Source organism: Phacochoerus africanus, chromosome 7 (assembly GCF_016906955.1).
Source record: "Phacochoerus africanus isolate WHEZ1 chromosome 7, ROS_Pafr_v1, whole genome shotgun sequence".
Lineage (NCBI taxonomy): Eukaryota > Metazoa > Chordata > Mammalia > Artiodactyla > Suidae > Phacochoerus > Phacochoerus africanus.
In genome coordinates, this window is record NC_062550.1 from 38,680,383 (window position 1) to 38,708,170 (window position 27,788).

Below are 27,788 nucleotides of genomic sequence, written 5' to 3' on the forward strand. Positions count from 1 at the left end.
GAGACTTCTTGACTGCAGACCAGTAAGACTTATTTTGGACTTCTGACCTCCAAAATCCTATGATGATGGGTGTGTGTTGTTCTAAGCTATTATGTTTACCGTGATTTGTTGCGGCAGCCACAAGAAACTAATATAGCAACTTCCTGAAGAGCTGGGCATCCTCTTCTGGTCCAAAGAGAAGGCTGTGGGAGAGCTGGAGAGGGATTTTATCAGCAGACCCATGCCACAAATTTCAGCGCTCCCCGGCACCAAGGGAATTTAGTATCTACTAGAAGGCCCTTGGCTTTCCCTGCGTGAATAATTCTCTTGGAAAGCCTAGGAAGATAGATGTCAATCATTTCTGGTCCTGATCAGACCTTTCCCAAAGCCCAACGTGGAGGGGGGATGCAGAACCACATGGTAGAAAGAACATGCTCTTTAAAAAACAAAGGAGAGGGAGTTCCCGTCGTGGCTCAGTGGTTAACGAACCTGACTGGGATCCATGAGAATGCAGGTTCGATCCCTGGCCTCACTCGATGGGTTAAGGATCTGGTGTTGTGGTGAGCTGTGGTGTAGGCTGGCAGCTGTAGCTCCAATTTGACCCCTATCCTGGGAACCTCCATATGCCAAAGGTGTGGCCCTAAAAACAACAACAACAACAACAACAACAACAAAAAAAAACAAAGGAGAGACTTTCTGTGTGACAACCTCCATAGCCTCGATGTCACTATCCGTAATATGAGAATAATAATATGATACATAATTATGAACTAGAGGGATGAAAAGCCTCTACCATAGTGCCTTTATGACAGTGGGAGCTCAATACATGGTTATTCCTTTATTGTAGCCCTATATTCTCTAGACTCACCATATCATGAGATTGCAATTTCTATACATCCTTAATAAATCAGCAACTCAATGGAAAAAATAAAAATCTTTAATTCTGATCTTCATACTCTATTCTGTCATAGACAGTGAGAGACCAGATGCTTCCAACACTGTCAAACTGCTACAATTATAGTACAACCTCCTGTCACTAGAATGTCGCAAGAATGATGGTCTTCTAGAAAAGTCCACCGTCTTTAAGCCATCCTGACAACCATCATGTCCAATACACACACTGTGTTACTAGAGCTTGTTAAAGAAGGGCTTAATTATCACAGCTTCAGACTATGTGCTTATGGCATTCAGCAGCCTTCGGGCTTTGCGGAGATGCAGCGACATTTCCACCAAGGTTTTCACAGTTTTATCACATTAACTGAGCAGAGGATACGTAAAGCAGAGTGAATTCACAGATTGGATCCTAAAAAAACAAGCAAAGGACATGAACGAATTTTGGAATAGATTAAAACTATAACCAACACTTGGGATAAAGAGAGGTTCAGTGGAGTTTGAAATCCAAAATCAATGTCACAAACTCAAGAGATTTCAAGAGTGAGGCAGGAAACTCAAGGAGTAAAGGAAGAGAGCTTTGCCAATGATAGAGAGCCAGCGCAGACTGAGTTGGAGGCTTTGCTTGAAGGCCTTCCCTTGAGATTTTCTTCATACCCCTGGGGCCAACATACTCATCTACAAGTTGACAGTTCACGGACTTAGAGCCTGTGACCCCTCTGGCTAATGGATACTTTGCTAAAAAAGTCCACAGCAGCAAACTCAGCCTGAGGGCAAAGAAGGATATAGGAGTTGTTTGTCTTCAGAGCCAAACATAAATATGTGTGCGTATGTTTATGTGTGTATGTATGTATATATAAAATATATATATTTTAGGGCCACACCTGCAGCATATGGAAGTTCCCAGGCTAGGGGTCTGCAGCTGCCGGCCTATGTCACAGTCACAGCAAAGCAGGATCCAAGCTGCATCTGTGACCTATGCCACAGCTTATGGCAACACCGGATCCTTAACCCACCGAACGAGGCCAGGGATCAAACCGGTGTTCTCAGGGATACTAGTTGGGTTCTTAACCTTCTGAGCCACAATGGGAACTCTGAGTACATATTGTGGCGATAGGGATCTCTTATACCTCCTATCACATCTGGCCTCATTTTCATAAAGGGAATAACAGTCTGTGGAGAAGCCCCAAAAAGTTCAGAAAGGTAATCATACAGGCTTTCAAAGTAGCTCTTTTGAACTTATTTTTAAAAACACAGACTTCATCTTTCTGAACAAAAAAAAAGGAAATCAATTGAATAATCTGATTTTTTAACTCTGAACTCATAGATTTTTCATAAAGGCCATAAACAGAATTGATTATAGAGTGGTATTTGATTTTTTTAAAGACCACTTTTTTTTAAAGGTCATTTTAAAATGTGGATGTAAATAGAACTTTATGTTCAGGCACGGCTATTACTTCCTGTTTGTAAAAATATTCCCTCTTTTTTTTTTTTTTTTTGTCTTTTTGCTATTTCTTTGGGCCACTCCTGTGGCATGTGGAGATTCCCAGGCTAGGGGTCCAATCGGAGCTGTAGCCGCCGGCCTACGCCAGAGCCACAGCAATGAGGGATCTGAGCCGCGTCTGCAACCTATACTGCAGCTCACGGCAATGCTGGATTGGTAACCCACTGAGCAGGGTCAGGGATCGAACCCGCAACCTCATGGTTCCTAGTCAGATTCGTTAACCGCTGCGCCATGACGGGAACTCCAACATATTCCCTCTTATTTCTATAGGAGATCATACAATGACAAAGTAGGCTTCATGAAGATAGGTAGGTTCAGTACCTCAGTGCTGGAAAGGGTCTGCCTGCCTTGGAAGCCTTTTTCTATGACATACTGTCCATCTTAAATGTCTTTCAGGAAAAAAAGGTGGCAGAAACATCCTGATGTCTAACAAGTCAACTCCTGCATTCTTTCCGGGCAAGGCTAGAGGTGTGAGACTACTAATCTCTACATGAAATGAGTTTGGTAGGGGGCCTGTTCATAGATAGTACCTCAGTAATTGGTAGCTGTTATAATCCACCCAGAAATTCCTATTAGAAGAAACACAACACTGAACTTTAAAACAATTTTATAAGACCTGACATTCGTGCTTAACATAATTATTTCAAAGTGGTTTCATTTCCATTGATTCATTTGATCCTTACCAAAATCCTTGAGCGGGGAATAGACTGGATATTAATCTTCTAATTTTTCATGAGGAAAATTGAGATTCAGATGGTCCCGTTCAAGATTATTGGGTCTCTGATAAGCTTTCAGTCTCAAGCAAGCTGCCTCATATTTCGGGGCCTATCCACAATTAAGTTGAGTTAGGAGTTCCTGCTGGGGTGCAACAGGATCAGCAGCATCTTGGGTGTGCTGGAATGCAGGTTTGATCTCTGGCCCTGCACGGTGGGTTAAGGATTCAGTGTTGCAGCAGCTGCAGCTTTAATCATTATTCCTGTAAATCTTCATTAAAATCTAGCACATATTTACCTAACTTCTTTAAAAGATAATACAGGTGGGGGAAAAAACATAACCTTTTTGTGGCTTATGTCACAACTATGGCTTGGATCTGGTCCCTGGCCCAGGAACTCCATATGCCACGGGGCAGCCAAAAAAAAAAAAAAAGTGAGTTAGACAGACAGGTGGTGTGTAAGACCACTTCCTCTACTAGAACTTGTGTAAATTTCAAGACCAAGTGGTTGGAACAAGCCAAGACCTCACTGTGTGGTAAGCTGTCACCTTTCCAGGACACGGAACTGAGCTCTGAGACATCCTCTTGCCAATGCCAGACGCTATAGAACCCTGAGAGAACAATGCATGCCAATCAAAATGCCTGGGGCAGGTCAGTGTATAGGGATTTCATTTACCATGAGAAATAACTGCTCAGAAACCACAAGTCTTAAACCCATTTTCTTTGGAGTGTTTTCACCCTGAAGTTAAACTGGATGAGAGGCCTAGTCCTGAAGAGAAGTCAGCTTTGTTGACTCCAAAATCAAAGCAAAAGTAATTTAAATAATCAAAGTCTTCAAGATAGCTGAAGGGTTTTCTGACTATGCACAGACCTATGGAACCAAAATATTTGGAATCTGCTGACAAAGACTCCATTTCTTGGGGTAGTGCTGGGGGTACAGGACCACACTCAGCACGTGCTCTTTCTCCTTTTGTGAGCCATCGTCACTACCTTCTAGTGGGGTCATTTGTCCAGGCTACAATTCTGCCATGAGACTATACCAGAGACATGGTTAGGGGAGGTAGGAAAGAAAATAAATGTTCCCAGACACCGACATGCAGGGCGCTATAAAAACTAGAGTCCGTAAACTTCAGGGATGTGGTGGCAGGATGTCAGGAGAGTGAATGACAGAGGTTGTCAGTATGTCATGACGGAGGTGATCACCCTTTCCTTGTTATGGGATAAGTGGCTTCTGAGGCTATTAGTGGCCCAAGAAGACTGACAATGGTGTCCAATGGTTTTAAAGAACAGAACCCAAGGTTTTTAAATGCCCCTCATTAGCCAGAGACACATTTTGGAAAGCAAATTTTTCTTAAGAACTGAATGACTACTGAACAAATAAACTCATAAATGGTACTCTCTGGGACTTTGGTGAAGAGTTCATTGACTGATGGTTAAATGCTTTTTAATGGTTAGGTGTTAGTGGGAAAAAAAGGTAAATACAGTCCTCTGGTTTTAAAGTCCAAACTTTTCAAACCTGTCAGAGACAATCAAGCAGGCAGAGTGGAGGCGTGGCTCAGGAGGCCACTGGAGGCAGGCACAGGCAGTGACACTGAGACATTCAGAGAGGAGGCAGGAAACTCACAAAGCTAACAGACTGCAACATGTAATAAACGAAGTCAGTTGATCTGGAGTCATCCAGAAAGGGCAAGTTATTCTTGGTAGCTTCTTTAAGAAACCAGAAGTAATAATGAGATATAAAGGTATACCTATTATTCACAAAAGTGGACTGATAACACCGTTGTTGATAGGGATGAAGCGTGGCTATGTCAGTTCTTATTGACAGAAATGCAAGTTCCCATTGTCTTTTGGGAAACAAATCTAGCTGTATATCACTTCAACCTGGCAACATCACTTTTGGGACTCTATTCTGTAGAAATAAAAGCACTAGTACGTAGCAGCATATGTACAAAGATGTTTTTATAACACTATTCATAGGGCCAATAAGAAGGGTGGATACAATGTGAATTACTATGAACAGAGGAAGGGTTGAAAAAAGTATGGTATAATTACACCAGGGTAGGATGTATCACTAAAAAGAATCAGTCATGACCATTGATTAGAAAGGTTTTCCAGGAGGTGTTAGTGGGAAAAAAAGGAAAAAAGAACCAAGAAGCATTTATAATATTATACCATTTTTGTGGAACATAAAATGACAAAAATTCCAATATAGGCATACGAATGTATAGATACATCTGTATTTGCGTGTGGTCATGCATATATATGCACATGTAGGTGTGTGTGGATTATATGGGCATGAAGAAAATAAGTGAAAGGATACACATTAGGTTAGTATGAACGACCAGGAGAGATGGATTTCAACAAAAGAAGGTGAAGTCGATGAAGGGAAGGAGGAGAGGGAAGACACAAAAATACTAAACAAGAATGACTGCAATAAATAATAACACAAATGATTTCTCACTTATGTAGAACTACGCATACCTAGGCTTATCCACATTTAGAGAACCTAGGGAAAGGGAAGTGAGAGAGTTAAATCTGCCTTGTGAAAATGAACACGATATATCATTAGGTAGAAAAAAAGAGACAGCCACAAAAGGTTATTTTTTAGGCAAATATATCTTTGAAAACAAAACAATTAAAATATGTATAGCAAAAGACACCATAAAAAAGAGCAATGATAGCCTAGGGAGAAATATATCCAACCAGCATAGCACACGGAGGGATTATATCCCAGTAAACAAAGAGCTTCTACAAATTGTTAAGAAAGACATAACTAAGCTGATATACAAGTTGCAAATAAGTAATTGCATGAGAGGAAATCCAAATAATCAATACACTTGAGAGATGCTCAATCTTTTACGTCATCACAGAAATGCAAACGTAAGCAATAATGAGGTGCAATTCTTACCCCTCTGGTCAGTCAGCAAAAATTAAAATGAATCAACAATCAGTTGCTGCTGGACAGACTTTGAGTCAGTCAGGTACCTTTATACATGACTGAAGGGAGAGTGAAGTGCAACAACTATTTGTAAAGTAATAATTTGGTAATATATTAACCCAAATATTCTTGGAATAAATCATCTTTGGACCGTCTCTTATCATATATATAAATATGTAAATGAACAACTGTATATATATACACACATATTTATGTACATACTGTATATGCACACGTGTGCATATATATATATACACACACATACACACGCATCATATATACACATACATATATATATGCTTCCTTTTCTCTAAGGGTGTATATTAAAGACATTTACTGGAGCAATTTTGTTGCGGCAAATACAAAACACATACACTAAGAACAACCAGATGTACAGTGAATCTGAGGAACAGTTTAAGGAAATGAGGTGTATACAAACTTCAAAATTTAGAACTATTTAGAATTTGTCTTTTATTTAGAATAAATAGGTCTTCATACTGGAAGACTTCAAAGTATATCCATGATCTGTTATTTATTAAGAAAAGCAAGTTGTAGAGTATGACCTAACTTTTTAAAAAACAATGAAAAACAGTGTATATGTATTTAAAAGAGAGAAATATGTAATACAAGTTTAAATAATTCACATCCCTACACAATTATAAAGGTAATCTAGAATATGTGTTTCATGTGTAGAATTCTTATTGCCTGATCTTTCCTAATAAACTGGGAATAAATTACCAGGTTATTAATACACTATTAGGTTATCAGTAAGTTATTCTGCATTTGGATTAATAAGACCTTTAAAAATGTAGTTTTTGTAATGGAAACTACTGACAACACAGTAAATGTTAAGATACCAAAGGCAATTAATACATTATTTTACTTCAGAAAATTCTAGGCAAAAATTAGGACTTGCATCTTGAAGTAGATGACAAGAGGTGAACATGGAGCAGGTGTCAGCACATTCTGGCTGACAGAGAAGATGGTTAGGCTTTCAGCAGGTAAGGACAGCAGGTGGGAGTTTCACAAGACATGGCCCATGGCAACGCAAAAAGCTACCAGTAGGTAGAAGTGTGGGCTGGCTGTGAGATCCGAGTGGAAAGACAAAAATAATAATAAGGCAGGTTTCCAGGCTCACAGGAACTGTGCCAGTTGGCTGAACAAAGCAGACACTCAGAAAAGCAAGATGATGTCAAGAACCCTGGTAATTAGCAGTGGGACTTAAGGAGCATTTTAGTCAGGGCCACCACGTGTGGGCCATGTAGGCTGTGTGATGCACAGCTTTGGGGGATGCTGTTGGCTTGAACTACAGCATGAAGGAAACCTCCTAGGCTTATAACAAAGCAAGAAGCCCACTTCAATACTGGGATTTTCCCCAAGATTAGAGTAGATCAGCCACAAAATTGGCAATCATGCCAATTATCACCATCACCATCACCCTACCATCGTCACCACCATGATTGTGACAGCTGATATTAGAACAATGTATTATGCTCTACAGAACACATTTTGATCCTAGAAAGAGCCAAAGGAGGGAGCCAGGTAAGATATTACAATTACCACTAAAATGAAGAAACAAAGATTCAGAAATGTTCACTGACTTGCCCAAGCTCTCGAAGATAGTCAGTGGCAAAACAGGTGTGTAAACCCAGGATATCTCCTAAAACCATTCTGTTCCCACTGTATTAACTGCTCACAATGAGAATGAAGATTGGTCCATGACACTGGAATTGGGCTGAGGTTAAAGGCTTCAGAGCAGTGAGCCAAACAGATCATTATACACACTGTAATTTTTGTGTGTGTATATATATATATATATATACACACAAAAATATATATATATATATATATATACAGCTATAACTAGAGCCACAGCAGTGACAATGCTGGATCCTTAACCCGCTGAGCCATGAGGAAACTCTTACATTGTAATTTTTAATAAGAATTACATTTTCTTACTTTTTCAAACCCCAGGGGTAAAGCAATTCTCACTATAAGGGGACTTCCTGCTGTGTAACACATTCAGACTCAACTTGTCCACACTGATTACTCTTTTGTTGTAGTGACTACTTGTTTAGACAGAACATATTACACAAATGATATATGGCAGCTTACAAAAATACATATAATAAAAAATAAAATTGAATAAAAAGGAAATAAGGAAATTGAATTAGAAGGAAAATGAGCGAAGAAAAGAAAACATCCAGCCAAGAATGAGGTTAGTTCACAAAATAAATAAGGCGCTCAATAAAGTTCTCTCTATTTGCTAGAGGTAGACCACAGATTTGGCTCTCAGCTTTTTAGCAGTCAAGAAAAAGAGGGAAACATGACTTGCAGCATTTAAAAGATATTTTATAAGCTAACCAATGGCTCAGGAGAAATACTAGCGTTCTTGGTGCTAAGGCTAGAAAGATATATTTTCCATTGTTCCATATAATGCTAATAATAGCAGCCAATTTTTATAAGGATCTCCCTATGCATCAGGCATGATGCTAAGTGCTTTGAACGCTTTATCTCATTCAATTCCCACATGAGTTCCATAAAATGGGTATTATTAATATCACTTTTTTACAAACGAGGAAGTGAAATACAGGGGTGTTAAGTCAGTCACCAAAGGAAATGCAAGTAGTATATATCTGACTTGGAATTCCAACACAATTCTGCTAATTCCACAGTTATGCTTCTAGCATACAGCTTCCACTTAGGAGCTATGCCTCAATCCAATCCCTAAGTATCCCTGAATATGCAACAGAATCCCTCAATACCTAATAGAACATAGTCCCCACAATCTTTTCCCTGCCACATAACTTCGTTTTATTTTCTTCATTGCACTTACCACCACCTGAAATGACCATGTTCAGTTGCTCACTTATTTTATTGTATTTCTCCTCTTAGAATGAGAACTAAGAGCTGCAATGATCTTGTTTATCTTGCCACTGGCACATCACCAGAGCCTACTTTACTGGCTAGGACATAGGAGGCACTCAGTGATATTTTTGAATGAATGAGTGTTTCAAGGAGCAAGGATGAGGTGTCCATGCAGACCTTTTGCCTATCTGAGGATCCAACTGCCCCAACTTATCCCAGTTCCTTCCAGATATTACTTACATACTCTTCTTCAGTCTCCGTGGCTTTCCTGTACTAGTTACCAAATATATACTGTTTCCCAAAGCATGGCAATTTTTCATAATTCAGCTTGGCATAGAGTTGATTTTATTCATTTGATCTTGTAATTAAGAATACAGAGGACACCATTACTTGTCATACACGAAGAAATTTTTCAAAATTCATTTGCCCATTAAAAAAAATGATTGCTGGTTTGTAAAAGCCTATGTTCAAAGAATTTGCCTAGAGGTCCGTTCAAAATAGATTTTGCAGCCCATTATTTCCCATTTAAAAAACTAGCCAGTTCTAAGGAACTTAATGACTTAAAGCACAATGAAGCAACATGTTAACTTGTGCTGGTTAAACACCTAATGCTAGCTTGCATGTTTTCAGGCAGGAAAAAAATCATCAAATTCTTTCTTTTTCTTTAATTTTTTGTTTTCATCAAATTCTTAAACAATGCAGCCTCACGAGGTCAATAATGGGAGCATGAGACAATTAGGGTGTATTTGAACTACAAACACAAAAACACATACAGAACCTCAAGGCATTCAGAATAATTGGATGACTAATAAAAGCAATCCAGGAAATCTCAGATTAAGATTCTTAGCCAAGATTGTCCTGATGCATATTCTCAGTGTTCTCTAGGTCCTTCTGGCTCTCATGGAATTTGTATCACATCACTGTCATTTCTAGAAAAGAAGGCAAACAAACCTCGAAAACACATCTCTCCCTGGAATCTTAGAAACTGTGAACATCTGGCCTCTCCCTCAAAAACGGGGCTTTTTCTTCTTGTTTCTTTGAAGTTATCTTTTGCTCACTTATTATTTCCATTAAATGACTAAATCATATGAAAATACACGCTAAAGGGAAAGATATGTAAAATTGATGATGTTTTCTTAATTTATTTTTCTGGATTCAAATGGTCCAGATAGAGCAGATGAGTAAGGAAAGAAACAATTTGGGATATGAATAATGACTGGATTATGCCTTCATACTTCAAAAAGAAAATGTGGAAAATGTTTAAAGCACAAGATTATGACCAATCTCCTCTATGAAAACACAATGATACATGGTTAAGGTAATGTGATACGGTGATTTATAATAAGAAAAAATATTTTGGTCCTCAGTTCATGGCATCCTTACAGTTTCCTATATAAGAGCAATAGGAACAACTTTCATTACATCATTTAGTTTTGTTCCCAGGTCCTGAACTAACTCAAGGCATAAGGTGAAATGGGTATATCGTGTTATTCATAACAAGCCCTTTCAACCACACCCGAGTTTATGTTAATGAGGTGACTGTGGGCCCACCTATCCCTTTCAAGATGAGGGCAGGTTGCCAGGAGAAACAACCTAAGGATTAGAGGGAGAGAACTTTTAGTCCAACCCCCTAACCTCTGGGGAAGGGAGAGGACTTAGAGGTTGAATTAGTCACCAAGAGCCAATGATTTAATCATTCATGCCTATGAAGGGTCATGAGCAAAGTGTTGAGAATACTGTAGGGTAGAGGAAAAACACAGGAGGAATTTTTCCTTTGCATTTTGGTGTTAAAAGTGGAATTTGCTGTAACAGTCCTGGTTCACAAAAACATGTGGTTTGGGAAGAAAAAGGAAGAAAGGGCAGGGGATAAGAAACTCTGATTTCTGGGGGGGTCATGTGATCACCCCTGGTATGAAGCAGGAGCTGTGCTGTGCTCAGTTGCTAAAGGTAAAATGTACCAATGAGTAGACCTCATAACTTTGCCCAGGGAGACAATCCTCCAGAGACTTTTAGCTCCTGTGTTTTCTTAAAACAAGAGAATGAAATAAATTGTTTCCACCATCTGAGTTACAGGGATCATGCTGGGAGAACGAAGTCCTTTGCTAAATGGTGCCAATCCCATCATGCACTGGCAGGGCCAAATGCCCAGAAAGCCCAGTTTCATTATCCATTGGAAGTTAGATTTTAAATAAAGCACTACAGTAAAAATTAAAAAAAAAAACCTAAGCATGATTTATAGGTATTTATGATTAGAGAGAAACCCAGAAAGAAAGAAGGAAGGAAAAAAAAAAAGGGACAAAGTCATTCACAAAGAGAACAGTTCTTACCAACTAGAAAACCAAAGGGTAATTTTTAGAGGGAGATCTGCAATTAAATATTTGCTCCAAGGGAAAGATACCTTCTTTGTTCATCTGTAGCCTCCATTTGTTTTTATATTATCTGAAAATTTGGGATTAAAAAGAGTTTTTAGGCTCCAGCATAATGAGACACAGCACTTTCCACCTTCCTCAATAGAAATCCTCTTTTTAATTTTGTCCTGCTAATTTATTTGGCTGCTTTAAGTATTTCCCTTGCTTAGGATTAAAGGTTTACAGACCATACATAATTTAGCCAAGTGAAAAAAAAAAAAAAGATCCCATATTACAATTACATAGAGAGTTAATAAAGAAGGCAGTTTCCCTTAAAATAAGTTGTCTAAATTCTCTCAATATTTTTAAGTAGGCAGCTGCAATGAAGAAAATATTGTATTTGATATATTCAACATTTATTTCTCCTTCTCAGAATGAGTTGCCTTAAATCACTGAATGTGTTGGGAATATTAAGTCAATACATAAAAGTGTCAAATCTATTACACAAAGGAATTTTTTAGTAGCTCCTAAAAAACGATGCTGTATAAAAATAATGACATGAAGTGTCCATGATATAAACTAAGTTAAAAAAAAAAAAAACCCAACAGGAGTTCCCATTGTGGCTCAGCGGTTAACAAACTCGACTAGCGGTTAACAAACCCAACTAGCATCCATGAGGATGTGAGCTCAATCCCTGGCATTGCCATGAGCTGTGGTGTAGTTGCAGATGTGGCTCTGATCCCACGTTGCTGTGGCTCTGGAGTAGGCTGGCAGCTGTAGCTCTGATTGTACCCCTAGCCTGGGAACCTCCATATGCCGCAGGTGCGGCCTAGAAAAACAAACAACCCAAAAAAACAAAAAACCCTAAGAAACCTTAAGTATAAAGACTTCATATTCTGGTAAAACAAGGTCTATAGCCATACATATAAAAGATCATATAAACATCTAAATCAAGATGACACTGTTATCTAACAGTTAGGGATTAGTTTTACTTCCTCTTTTTCCTTCTCTATTTCTAAATTTTCTGAAACTCTATGAAAGTATATTAGGTTTGATGTTAAAAATATTACTAAATATCCAATGTCCAATGACTATGATAATGAAGCCCATTTTCTTAAGACGTCAATCATCCTACTGTTGAGGCTATATGATCCAAAACAAACAGATGTCTTGAGCGGTCCAGTGTCAAAACTTCACCGAGATGTTGCCTAAGCTTGACCCCTAGCATTTCCAGGATGTGTTTAAGCATCCTCCTTGCTGCTTTAGTAGCTAGAAATGGGGAAAAGCAACAGATGGTGACAGTTGTGACTGTCAGAATGCCAAGCTCAAGAATGGAATTTCTACTTCAAGACGATTTTGCAAGAGTACAATAATATCTGGAGACTCTAAGCACAAAGCTTTCCAAAATGCAAATGTTTGGGATTAAAAAGAAAGGTGATTATATAAGAGCCTATAGTTTAACATGAAGCCTTTAGGTTAAGAAAAGAGTATAAAGCTAACCAAAATCTGAAGTAGATTGAAGAATTTCTTTTTCTAGACTGATAAAATCTAATTTGACATTACAATTCCTTCTTTATTATGGCATGGCCATCACGGGTCTTTTACCTTTTAACCTCTGGCTCCAACATGAATATCTAGCTATCAATGAGTGTATTTCCAAAGGGTGAAAATTAACATTACCATTGGCTTAAATAAAATGTCATTCATAAAGTTAAATTTTCCTAATGTTAAATTTTCATATTAGCATTGGCTTAAATAAAATGTCATTCATAAAGTTAAAACTTTCTTTCACAAAGGTTGCTTTCCCGAAGCAAACCAAATGACTTCTTTTAAAACTGAAAATGTCTGAGTTTTGAAGCCAGACAAATGAGAATTTGAATTCTGCCTCCGGCACTTTTTATTAACTGTATAACGTGGAGAAAGTTACTGATTTGGGGACTTTTTTGGGGTCTGTAAACCAGCACCTAATCATGAGTGCTTGTTTTATTTTTATTCTTGAAGATTCTTCTTCTTTTATCATCCACATCTGTGGCATATGGGAGTTCCCAGGAGAGGGGTTGAAGCAGAGCTGTAGCTGCAACCTTGCAGCACAGCCACAGCAACACCAGTTCCTTAAACCACTGCGGCCAGGAATTGAACGCACATCCTCACATCCTCACAGAGACAACACTGGGTCCTTAATTCACTGAGCCACAATGGGAACTCCCTGAAGATTCTTTATTGATGTAGTTTCTTTCACCTTTACTACATATGATGCAATTTCTGTAGTAAGATGGTTTCAGCACACAGCTACCGTGTTTGAAGTTTACATGAAATCCTCATGTCCTCATGTTCCGTCTAGTTTATAGGCACAAGCGCATAACAAGCAATGGCCTAATATAAAGATTCTTCTATTCTGCTTTGAAGATTTTGGTGCCCAAACTCCAACACAGTCCCCAACGACCCCTGCCTCCTGGTATTCGCGCCCTGTGTACTCCCCTTCCCGTGAGTGTGGGCAACACCCGGCAACTCATTTCTAATGAACAGAATACGGTGAGAATGATGGTGTGTGACTTGGAGACAAGGTCATCCATGGCCCTGTGGTCTCTCTCTCTCTCTTCACGTGCTCTGGGGAGCCATGTGTGTGAGCAGCCCTGGGGAGAGGTCCACGTGTGGAGGAACTGAAGCCTCCTGCCAAGAGCCGTGTGAGTGAACTTGGAAGTGAATCCTTCAGCTCAGCAAGCCCTCAGAGACTTAGCCCTGGCTGGCAGCTTGACTGCCGTAAGCCCTGAGGCAGAACTACACAACTGTCTGCTCCCAGATTCCTGACCTTCAGAAACTGTGCAATAATAAACAGTCCTGGTTTTAAGCTGCTAGATGTTGAGGTAATATGCTATGTGACAATAGATAAAGAATACACAGACCAAATCCAAAATGACAAAGGTGGTAGGGTCTACAGACAAAAATGCCATTTTCAAGGAAGACAGGAGAGACGTTTCTAAAATATAACAATATGAACCCATATCCTCACAGAGATGTCAGGTCCATAACCTGCTAAGCCACAACTGGAATGTCTGGTTTTCTGTTTGTTTGTTTAATGGCCTCCCCCATGGCATATGGAAGGTCCCAGACAGGGAACTGAACCCACACCTCTGCAGGAGTTCCTGGGCAGGGGATCAAACCTGCATCTCTGTAGCAACCCAAGCCACTGTAGTCAGATTCTCCAGTGCACCACAGTGAGAACTCCCATTTAATTGTTTTAACAAATGTAGCTCCATATTAAAACATGGCAGAGATTTTTCTCCCAGGCTTTTATATTCATTCCCTCTAGGAACTTGGGACATGTGTCCCAGGACTGCCCTGGGAGACATAGGAGTCACACCCAGCATTCCAGCAGGATTGTCTTAACATCCACTTAGTATTTTGGACTTGGTATTTACTATCTAACACTGAATACCACTGACACACCATAAATCATAATTTTCCCAAAGCCTGCATTTGCTGCAGACATCCTGTGAGTTTGCCCACCACGAGCAAGTCCCTTAGCTCAGGAAGGAGCCTAACACCTGCTTCCCCAATAGCTCAATGCAGCCTTCTTGGCCCCACCATATAAGCCATTACTATCAAGACGTATGAAGGCTACAGAGGTTTTCACAATTTGAAACATTCTTGGGATAAAATAACCTCGGTTCAACAGACTGCACTAAATCACAGTCTTCACAGTCAAAGAGTCTGGATGTCAGGACATAGCCAGGCACCTTAATTTTCTCCTATGTCAGAATGAATTTGCTGCCTGTTTGGGCCACTGTCAGAGAGTTTAGAGTATGACTTTGGTCACCCGTTTTTTGCACAAGAATCACATTTTTGAGGCCAAGCTATAAGCTGTCATATCCTCATGATTTCTTGAAAGAGCTATTCTGCCTCATTAAAAAAAACAAAGTCCAAATCCTCTGCTTTACCATACATCCAGCTGCTATCTGGCATCCAGTCTACCTTTGCTTGTTAATAGTGCCCCAATTTTTTATTCAGATAACTTCCCCTCTCTTAAACAGACTGTTGGTTTTCAGGGGTCCTCCAGGGGAGAGGCACATGGTTTAGGTTTGAGCTCATTTTGCCTAGTTTTATCACCTGGCTACAAACTGTTCTGAGATGAAGTACGTAATTAAATTAAACTGGACTATAGGGATGCCCAGAATATTACTGACTGTTGTAAAAGACCCATTCTTTCCCACTGAATATGAACCTCTAAGGATAAGACTCCATGAGTTGCAGGAAACCATGATGAGATGAAGAGAGATTCAGTCTGAGAATAAAGTAATCCCATGAAAGCAGAGCTGGGAGACTGATCCCGGCCAATTATTTGAGCCCTTGATGAAACCCTACCTAAAGATAGATATACCACAGAAGTGTTGTTATTTGGACCATGAAACTGTCTTTAGTTTGGACTGGGTCCTTATCATTTGCAACAGAATATTCCTAACCAAGAAGCCTTCCCTAACGTGGCAGAATTCCAATAGCAGAGATTAAACTCACCTTTGGGGACATTCGCTGTACAAGTACAAAATTATGATTAAACCAATTTGTCTTTTAAAACAATTATTTATCCACATCACATAACACACTAAATGCCATGAAGTTTATTTACTGTGGCGAAGCAATGAGAAAGCTGGACTTTGAAAGCCCTTCAAATTACATCTAGGAATTATCTCTTTACCTGTAAGATGAAACTCAAAAACCTGGTCAACAGCAGAACCAAGTTGAGGTGAGGCATAAACCAGAGCTCGGTATGTATCTAAAACACAGAGTTATCCAAAGCTTTTGGCTTTAACAGTCTTTGAAATCAACCACTTGATAAAAATCTTTGCAAAGAATGCTTTGTGTCAAAGAACAAGAGAATGTCTCTGTGATGCTCTGGGTGAGTGCTGAGCATGACCAAAAGCTTTAGGAGTCTAGGAATCTCACAGAGGCCCTCTCGGACTCCTGGAAACTTCCCATCATCTTCTTAGCGCTCATACAAGTACTGCCCCAAGAACTGCCACTGTATGCTCTCTTTTCTCCTCCTCCTCCTCCTTCTCCCTTCTTCCCTCTCCTGCCCCCTTCCCTCCCCTTTCTTTCCTCATTCTCCTCTTCTTCCTATCCCTTCTCCTCCTTCTCCTTCCCTTTACTCTCCTCAAATCCCTCCTGTGGAGTAAGTCATCATCTCCCCACACTCTATATCCCAAAGCCTTCCTATTCCCCAGTTTTCTCATATTTCGCCCAAGCCCAGCGAACTATGCTGAACTTGCTGAACTGGAAAAGCCTGTAACTGCTTCCCCTCTACCATTTCCACTCATAGCCCAGGGTTCCCTCCTGGTAGACTTGTGGACTGATGTACATCAATGAAATTTGCAGCACATATTTGGTGGAAGCCATGTTTTTTACTCCTACCACAGCCCTGACCGTGAGAGCATTCATATTCCCTCTCAATTGCATTTGTACAAAGAATCCTAACAACAGATTCTTAATTGAGCTCCTGGAACATAATCAGCATGTTTTGTCAGAAACATTCTAAATCGTGCTATCCTCTCCTTAGAATAAATAAACTTCAGATTTTCCTGATTATAAAAGAAAGAAGGAAAAGGAAAAATTCATTTGTGGACAAATGTTCTTATGAAATGCTTTGTGCAAGCAGTTGGGAACCAGGAAAGGAGGGGCACATGCATCTTTCATGTGCCTGATAAATTTTTCATTTCAAAACTCATGGTTGTAATGATGTCAGAAACAGACAAGAGAGAATGAAACAAATGACCTCTCCCCTGAGCCAGGAAGTCCTAAAAGTCATATAAGTACACATTCCCGAAGGTGGGAGTGGTTTTTTACTCTGGCTGAAAAAAATAAAATAAAATAAAAGATCCTAATAATTTCAATCCAGGAAATGAATACTCATTAATACTGCTCATCTTGGCACAAATTAAGCTACAAAATAATTCTTTGGTACTACTGCAATATTCCTCAAATACACATACACACACACCCTAGCCACACAAACATACCAGTTACTCCACCAAAATCATTTAGCAGCTGGACTATCTTACTTTTATTCTCTACATTCCATTTCTAAATCTCTTTTCTGTATAGAATGCACCTTCAAACCAGCTGATAACTGATTAAATATTTGACCCTCTACTTTTCAAGTAAGCTGAACATTATTGACTGATGGAAAAATAACTCCATTTCCCTGGTTTTCCTACTAAATCACCATGTGCATAAGTAACATAAGTGGACTACAGGAAATATTAGCACTAGCAATTGTTGCACACCCCCAGCATGGTGAGAGACTAGATCAAGAGAGGTTAGGGGAGGCTAATGCAGCAAAATTCCTGTAGTCTCCATGTCATCATCACCCCAAAGAAAAAGCGCACCTTCTTCAGGAATCTCCAAATCACAAATGAGATAAACGTGAGATGACCTCCCAGAATTCCTCATGGATGCCTTTTACTCTCCATGATGTTAAATTAACTAGACAGTACATGACATTACAAGCTAGAACAAACCTCCTGATCTATAATTCGCAATGACTTTAAGAGCTGATGACTATGGCGGTATGATGGTCACTAGAGGAAATATCTCTCCCAAGCCAGAGCATTAGTGCAGGCATATCCAGATATGGCGACATCATTAACATCATTTGTCTTCGCTCACTAGACAGAGTGCATGGCTTTCACCTTCAGAACATCTGTTCCTCATGTAAATGCAGAAAATTTGTGCAAGCATTTCAGCAGGCCAAATGACCCACATATTTTCTCTTAACAAAAGCTCATCTTATGGTCTCAATTTATAATTTTTATTGAGTTACCGACATTTCCCGCAGACATTTCCCCAGCAAAACCAGAGACTCCATGTCACCTGTCTCTATTTCTAGATACCCCAAATGATGGCTGGATCATAATGAATATTCAATGCATGCTAGTTGCAAAGATCAATGAGTGGAGCTTTGATTCTCAATACTAAATTGCATGTCCTATATGAAGTAGATTAAAAAATGAGGGGAGGGGAAATCTTGTTAAATTTAATGATATCAGATTTACAAAGAAATTGCCAAAATGCAAACATTGTTTCATTGAATCATCTTGCCTTAAAAGTCAACATATTTGATTATGTTTGAGGGCAGAAATGCAATTAATAACAATTTAGCTACTATTTATCATTTTAATGTGGGTCCTCCTGTTGTAATTTTAAACTTGAGAGAGATTATAGTCCAAACAGTGTATCAACCTCACCATGTTCTTAAACTATGATACTTCCACAAACTGGGAACCTCCGGCCTGGGTTACATACCCTAAGAATATAAACAATAGACCCATTACATCATCTTGATTAATAAAGGGTAATGCTTGTTCAGCAATATCAGGAATGTTATCCATCAATTACTTCCAAACCATCTCACCTCCTCCAGTTACAGAAAACTACCCTCTCTCTACATCAACCCCTCCCTTTCAGCATCTCTTTATTTCTCACGATTTGAATCAAGTGACTACAAGATCGTCAGTAAGTTTTATTTATATAAACTGAGATTAAGGCCTATCTGCTTAGAAGAGATCAGCACAGATGGCAGGAGGCTCAGTACAGGATATGATCTAGTAAAACTATAAAGACTTCCTAAAGTGATATTTTTATTTGATTATTTATTAAGCACGTTCTGTGCACCTTGCATTGTGCTGTGCACAGAGAATACAGACAAGGTTTCTTACTTTATAGGCTTACGTTCAAGAGGAAGCCAAAAGGAAATAATCAAGTAACAAAAAAGAAATACTAGAGAATAAGTAAATAATCATTGCAATCCAATGATAATTTTGATCATTAGATTTTTTTTTGTTTTTTAAGCATCAACCACAGAGGAAAGCATCAGCATTAGTTAAATGCAATACTTACCACCACAATTACATTTGCTGCTGGGATTGGAAGGTTTTCCACTTCAAGGTCTTGACCAGCCATGGCCAACAGATTGAGAGATGGGTCATATGCAGGTCTAGGAAATGCTGAATTAACAATTGGGTGCTGTTTGCTTATCTGAGCACCAGAAGAGGAATGGTAGCTGTGCCTATATATCTTTTGTGGAGCTATATCCAGGCTCTTCTCAATATCTTGCGAATGATGATAAATGAATGCTGGCTTCCCACTCTTCTTCTGATGAACTGCCAAAAAGTGATCATTATTTCTTGAAAGGCACCCTGAAAGTAGAAGACATGAAAACCAAAGACCCCATTCAGTAAGACGAATAAAATAGCTGATAAAGAGAATCACCCTTTCTTAGGGAGCTTTAAAACCTGCGAAGGACTTAAATCTGTTAGTTTCCATTTTTGTCCCAACAAAGAGAACACACCTGGTGGCATCTCAGAAACTCTGGGTGGACAGAAGTGGGTAGAGTTTGAAAAGGTCCTATTTGTGAGATATTCTAATGCCTCTTTTAGTCAGGAATTTCCTCCTTTATCTAAACGCATGGTTCTCACTCCCTGTTGAACATCTCTTCCTAGATGTCCTATCTCTTTCTCAAATGACATCTATTTATATCATATTCAAGATTTCATCCCTTTAACAAGATGCATTTCATACCTTATGTTGTGCTTCTTTTATCCTACTTATGTTATAATCAACTACGCGTAATTTTTAAAATACTTGTAAGCCGTTTTAAGCTGACTGAGGATGGGAATTGAGTATACTCATGGTGGGAGCAACTTTCAGTTGTGCAACAATATCCATTCTCTCCTTCTTACTGAGTAACATGGCCATCCAGATAAAGTAACACATTCGTCTTTATTTCTTCTAATATCCATTGGCTTGAATAACTCTTTTTCCTCTTTGTCATTGGCCACAGGAGGAAATAGACGGCATATACATGTGAGTTGAAAGAATATCACCAGGTCAAACACCAACTGGAAAAGCAAACTTACGATCTTCTCTAAAGATGATAAGCAGATTGAACAGATCACAATATAGTAATACCACCCACACAGTGCCTCGCAACCCTAAGCATCACAGATTTTTCCCTCTGTATGCCTATGGCAACAATAAACTGCACAAATGCTGCCCTTAGAGGATTACACACCTCTTTTTATGAGAATTCTGAAGTGCCTAAATTCTTACTGAATATTTATAGCAGAAGAATTGCTAGTTTTTACCGCTTTTTCCCCTCTATCAAGCCTCTGAGACCAGCATATATTTCCAGCACCTTCAGCAATTCTGTCTTACCCATGTGCTTTTACCTTTCTCTTAGGGATACAAAGACAGGTAAATTTTTTTTTTTCCAATCAACTCAAGTGTTTTCACCATGATGTAATAATTTTGGAATCACTGGGTATCAGTGTCTTTAGGGTTTTCGATCATTCAAATCACAAGTATATTTCATGTGGACTCTGAAATAGTAAAAGAAATTAATCTTCATGTCTTCAATTCTGAGCATGCTGAACAGACTGCAACTTTTTTTCCAAAAAGAAATCAAGCTGCCATAATTTGCCAAATATGATAACTGGATAGTGTGACCTTGAAATAACTGTAAACTTTGTTTCTCTGAATGAAATAAGAGTTCCTCTAATTTGGATATGAAATTGTCATTAGGAACATATATAATATGAACAGTGTACTTCACTGTTGTTAGGCTTACAGTGTGTTGTTGCTAATAGAAAGTTGTGCTACAATGTTTTAGATGTCTATTAACTTTCTGACCACAAATGTTCATTTAGTAATTTACTTACAGTAATTTACTAAATGATACTATAGCATCCTATAGAGTTTCTATACTAGAGGTGAGCACTCTGTTCCCTCCCCTCATAGAGGACTGAGTCTGATATTGTGAAGAGCAACAAAGAAGTGGTTAACTTGGGGTGAAGAAAGAGAATGGACATATTCTTTTTATCCTAGTTGACTTTTTAAACACTCCTCATTTAAAGATGGTCCCTTGTTTTGGGAAAGGCATACTGTATGTTTGAATGAATCTGAGTATCTCACTTCAGGGACCGGCCCTCCTACCAAAAAGAGGAATCTGTAACATTCAGTAGCAAGCAAACTTACCTAACATGACATTGCTACCAAAATAGGCATGTTAGTAAAAATTAACATGGAAAAAAGCTTGCAAGTCCTTGCAATATTTGGGAAGCAAAAAAACCCAAAAAAGATAGTGGGGGGTGGTGAAGAATTTCAATAAGAAAGAGAAGCAGCTTAGTAGATCAGAGAATGCAGATTTCTGAGAAGGAAAAATGAATGAAGAACAGAGGAAATTACACAACTATCTTCAATCTTTCTTTTAATGGTATCAATCAGAGAAAAGCATTTCAGATCCACTTTATTTAAATAGAAAATAGGTGAGTCCAACTAACAAATGTCACTTGTGCTAAAACTAGCCTACAGGGAAAGGTAAAAAACAAAAAAATCGAATTTTAAGTGCAACTGAAACACGACTAAAATTTCCTAGCCCTATCAGTTGTATATGCGAAAAAACTTAGTTCTACCTTGTCCTGAAGTAATGAGAACCAAGCTGGCAGCATAGTATTAGGAACCTCACCAGAGCCCTTAACTAAGAAAAAGGTTGTCTAAGTGTTGTGCTTATTAGATCCCTGCATCAGAACTACCTGGAATATTAAGATGCAAATTCCCACATTCTAGCCTCAAACTACCATAGCAGGATCTCTGGAAATGTAGCCTATGAAACTGGATTTCTAATTAAATGTTTCACACATTCAAACTCGAGTTAAGGATTACTGAGCTAGTATGTGGAATAAATTTTATCTTCTCTGTCTTTGAAGGTATCTAGTAGATATTTAGAGAACACTCCAATCAAGAACACCAGAATACACAATCTTTCCAACACACATGGAACATTTACCAAGATAGACCATATCCTGGGTCATAAAACATTTAGCACATTTTAAAAGAACAGAAAATACACAAAGCATATTCTCCAACCATAATGGAAGTAAACTGGTATCAGTAACATAGGTAAATAAGAATATTTCCAAACACTTGGGTATTAAACAATAACTTTCAAAGAATCTACAGGTCAAAGAGCAATCACAAGACAAATCAGAACATAGTTTAAACTGAACTTAAAATGTGACACCATAATTTATGGGATGCAGTGGAAGCACTGCTTAGAGGAACATTTATAGCATAAATGCTTACGTTAGAAAAAGAAGAAAGGTATCAAATGAATAACCTGAGCCTCCACCTTAAGAACCTAGGAGAAAGAAGAGCAAAATAAATGTAAAGCATGCAGAGGAAGGAAATTAAAAAGTTAAGAGCGGAAATAGCTACACTGAAAGCAGGAAAATAATAGAATCAATGAAACAAAACCTCCTTCTTCGAAAACATCAATAAACTGATAAAACTCTAGCAAGAATGACAAAGAAATAGAGAAGACACAAATTACCAATATCAGATGAAAGAAAGATTATCACCACACACCCAACAGACATAAAAAGGACAACAAGGGAATACTATGTATAATCTTTTACATACACATTCGATAACAAATGAAATGACCAATTCCTTAAACCCCGGAAACGAATGGAACTCACCTAAGATTAAATAAAATGAACTGTCCTAAAAATAGAAAAGAAATTGAACTCCTGCATAAATTTCTTTGCTGAAAAAGAACTCTTTAGGATTTAGCAAAATTCAAAAATTTAAAGAAAAAAAATCCCTTCAATGCCATACAACCTCTCCCAGAAAATAGAAGAGGAGGGAACACTCCCCCAATCACCTTCTGAGGCCAAATGTCTCTGATAACAAAACTAGAAAAACACAGTACAAAAAAGAAAACTATAGTCCAATATCACTCATGATTACAGATGCAAAAATCCTCAAGAAAATTGAATGAAAAAATATATAAGAAGAATAATACACCAGAACCAAGTAGGTCTTATCCTGGGAATGTAAGGCTGCTTGGGTATTAGAAAAGCAATGAATGTAATCCATCATATTGACAGTCTAAAGAAGGAAAACCACAATATCACATCAACTGATGCAGAATAAAGCATTTGACAAAATTCACATCAATTCATAGTAAAAAAAAAAAATTAAGCAAACTAGAAATAGAAGGAAACTTCCTCAACCTTATAAAGGCAGTTGCACAAAACCCCACAGCTAGCATGAGGTTTAATGGTGACAGACTAAATGTTTCCCTCTCTTCAGACAGGGAACAAGGCAAGTATGACACTCTTTCCACTTCTAATAACACTGTACTAAATGAAAGTCCTAGTTAGTGCCATAAAACAAAGAAGCAAAAGGCACATACATGGGGGAAGAAGAAATAAAACTATTCTGCTCTATTTGCAGAGAGCATAATTATCTATATATAAAATCCCAAGGAACTCACCAAAATTTTTATAGAACAGGTGAGTTTAGCAAGTTCATAGACTATAAACCTACGAAAATCTGGAGTACCTATCACAGCTCAGCGGTAATGAACCCGACTAATATCCATGAAGATGCAGGTTTGATCCCTGGCCTTGCTCAGTGGGTTAAGGATCCAGCCTTGCCATGAGCTGCAGTGAAGGTCACAGACGTGGCTCAGATCTGGCGTTGCTGTGGCTGTGGTGCAGGCCTGCAGTTGTAGCTCTGATTCGACCCCTAGCCTGGAAACCTCCATATGCTGCAGGTACAGCTCTGAAAAAAAAACAAATAAATAAATAATATAAATAAAATAAAATTAATGGGATTTCTATAAGCTAGCAATGCACAGGTGAAAACTGAAATTAAAAATATTTACAACAGTTACAGAAAATAAAATACTTAGGTAAAACCCTAACAAAACATGTACAGGATATATTTGAAAATTACAAAATGCTGAGAAAGTAAAACAAGACCTGAATAAACAGACAGATATACTGTATTCTTGAATTGGAAGACTCCTCCCAATGAAGATGTTAATTATCCCCAATTACAATAAAAACTCGAGTAGAATTATATAATAATATATATACATACACACAAACACACACACACAGATTGATTCTAAAATAGAATAGCTAAAACAATTTTGAAACTGAATAAAGGTGGCAGAATAACACTGCCCAATTCTAAGACTTAACATAAAACTCCAGTAATCAAAATAGTGTGGTATTTGCAAAGAAAGAAATACAAAAATCAGTGGTACAGGAGTTCCCATCGTGGCTCAGTGGAAACGAAGCTGACTAGCATCCACGAGGACACAGGTTCGATCCTTGGACTTGCTCAGTGGGTTAAGGATACAGCATTGCCTTGAGCTGTGGCGAAGGTCTCAGACATGTCTTGGATCTCGTGTTGCTGTGGCTGTGGTGTAGGCCAGCAGTTACAGCTCCAATTTGACCCCTAGCCTGGGAACCTCCATATGCTGCAGGTGAGGCCCTAAAAAGAAACAAAGATCAGCATTGATTTTTGACAAAGATGCAAAAATAATAAAGGACAGTCTTATCAAAATAATATTGGAACTACAGGACATTCATTTGCAACAAAATGAATCTTTACACAAACGTCATACAAAAATGAACTCAAAAAGGATCACAGATCTAAATATATATAATGTATAACTAGAACTTTTAGAAGAAAATATAGGAGAAAATCTTTATAATTTGGATTAGGCAAAGAGTTCTTAGATCAACACCAAAAATCACAGTCCATAAAGAGATAAAATTGATAAAATGGACTGAATCAAAATAAAAAAGTATATAGCACAGGGAACTATATCTAGTCACTTGTGATGGAACATGATGGCGGGTAATGTGAGAAAAATAATATACATATATGCGCACACACAAATATATACATATACACACACATATATACATAAAACTGGGTAGCTTTGCTATACAGCAGAAACTGACAGAACATTGTAAATCAACTATAATAGAAAAAATAAAATCTTTAAAATAATTTTTTAAAGTTTGACTCTGTGAAAGACATTGCTAAAAAAATGAAACAGCAAGCTACAGAGTAGGAGAAAATAACTTCAAATCACATATCCAACAAAAGACTTACAGTGAGAAAAAATAAAGAACCCAAAAAACTCAACAGTAGGAAATCAAACCAATTTAAAAATGGGCTGAAGACTTGAACAGGCCCAATATCAAAGATATATAAATGGCAAATAGGCATATGAATATCCGCCCAGTAAGGAAATGCATATTAAAACTGTGATATGATACCACTACATAACCCTTAGTATTGCTAGAATGAAAAAATATTACAATGCTCAGTTCTAGAGAGGATCTGGAGCAACTAGAAGACTCCTCACTTGCTGATGGGAATACAAAATGCAAAGGCACTCTGGAAAACAGTTTGGGAGTTTCCTATGAAGTTAAACATACCATATGACCCAGTTATCTCACTTCTGCCCTAGAGAAATAAAAACTAAAAGTCTATAAACAAATTTTTTGTAGCAACTCTATTCATAATGGCTTCCAAATCGAAACAACTTGAATGTCCTTGAATGGATAAATGGAACACATAATGATACATCTATACAATGGAACACTGCTCATCAATTAAAAAAAAAAACGAACTATTGATCCACAGAACAACTGGGATGACTCTCAAAGGCATTAGGCTGAGAGAAGGAAGACAGCTGCAAAGTCACATGATTCCATTTATAGAACATTCCCGAAAGGAAAAAAACTCGTGGTAGAGGACAATCAATGATTACAAGGGTTTATCCATTAAGGGATGGGGGAGACAGCATGAAGGAGTTTTTTGGGGTGATTGAACTTTCCCATATTGTGATTACACGAATCTATACATGTGTTAAAATTCAAAGAACTATACTCTAAAAAAAAAGCCAATAGATTATGCTAACTATATTATGTTTTTAAGCTACTTTTTTTAAAAACTCCAAACTGTATCAAAACATTTTTTCATCACTAAATGTAAATCTATCTCATGGGAATTCCCGTTGTGGTGCAGCAGAAACAAATCCGACTAGTATCCATGAGGATGTGGGTTTGATCCCTGGCCTTGCTCAGTGGATTAAGGATCCGGCATTGCCGTGAGCTGTGGTGTAGGTTGCAGACGTGGCTTGGATCCTGAGCCGCTGTGGCTGTGGTGTAGGCTGGCAGCTGCTGTTTTGACCCCTAACCTGGAACATCCATAGGTCTCGGGTGTGGCCCTAAAAAGCAAAAAACAAAAAACAACAACCAAAAAAACCAGCCTCAAAACCGAAAAATCATCTCATTAACAAATGAGTGATAAACATATCAGCATAACCATAAAAGCAGTTTTAGTACATGTGTTTGGGAAGGGGGCAAAAGTTAGATTTAACTGGATTGAGGATTAAGTGAGAGATAAGTAAGCAACGACATATATGACAACTCTTGCAACAAGTCTGGGTGTGATAAGAGATGACAAGGTATTTTCAGGAAGGGAAGATAGGAGAGATTTTAGTACCTTTAGAGGGAAGGAGCTGGTTGAGAAGGAATGGTGGAAAATACAGGAGAAGGCAAATGGAATAGTGAGTAGGCTAAGCTCCCCCAGAAGACTAAAGAGGGGTATTTCTTCTATTATAACATGGGGGTAGGGGAGAGGTAAGAAGATGAAACCTGTTAATAGGTTTGGTTGTGGAAGCTGAGCAAGTTATATTCTGATGGCTTCTATTTTCTCTGTGCAGGAAGGGATGAAATCATCTCATAAGAGAGAGAAGGTGCGGGAGGAAAGACAGGATGTTCCAGGAGAATGGAGAAGGGCTGAAACAGCTCTTATAAAGAATGGAAAGGTTGATACAAGATGTGGAATAGAATTCCTCATCTTCACTGAATGCTCAGTGACAATTTTCTCCACTTCCAAGGGACAGTTTCTCTCAAAGAATGTTTAGCAAATAGCTTGTCGAAGATACTTATCTGCATTTAAAATAAAAGTATGTTTATCACAGAAGCAGCATTTATCTGCGAATACCAGTTTCGATGGTCATAAAATTCCACAAGTGAAATTTCATTCTGGATGTGACCTTGATAACCTCAGAAAATGTCTTTAACAAAGAAAAAAGAGAAATGTATGCGACTACGATGGTGAGTTAGAGCACCTTGTGATTCATTATTTCAAATTCAGAGTTAGCAATTCCTGGAGGCATAAGGTAGAATGGTCTTGCATACACCCTCTCAGAATACATCCTTGTATTGCAACTTGTTTAAATCAGTGTCAGTGACTTGTGAAAGGAACGAAAGGATGAAACAGTGGTCACCAAAGAGACCTGAAAAAGTGAACAATCAAAAAAAGGCAACTTTGTTCTCTGATCATTTTGTAAAAAGACAGTCATTGTTCTTCAAAGATTGCCAGCACTCCTCTAGGAAGGAGATGTAAATGGATAACATCGAGGAAGTCCCTTGGGAGTTTCTACATGAGAAATGACAAAGTTCTCATTTGATTTGTAAATGCCTCTCAGGAAAAGTTAAAAATACACGGGAGTGCCAGCGAAAAGTTTACTTAGAAAATATCAACTAATAGTACTGAGAAAGGAGAGAAATATACTTTTTTTTAAAAAAGCAATGATTTTCTTTTCTGTGGAAAGGTTCCTTTGTGCCGTATATTATATTCCAGATAGAGTTTTGTCTGGATATATGCCCAAGAGTG

The 27,788-nt window shown here is 38.3% G+C and overlaps 1 protein-coding gene across 1 annotated transcript in view; it reads right to left on the reverse strand.

Moving 5' to 3' along the window:
* PTPRR (protein tyrosine phosphatase receptor type R) overlaps positions 1-27,788 on the reverse strand; it is a 252,470-nt gene that overhangs the window by 208,371 nt on the left and 16,311 nt on the right. The window contains exon 2 of the mRNA XM_047787199.1: positions 19,131-19,429. Coding sequence (XP_047643155.1) covers positions 19,131-19,429 — 299 coding nt within the window. The remainder of the gene's footprint in view (positions 1-19,130; positions 19,430-27,788) is intronic.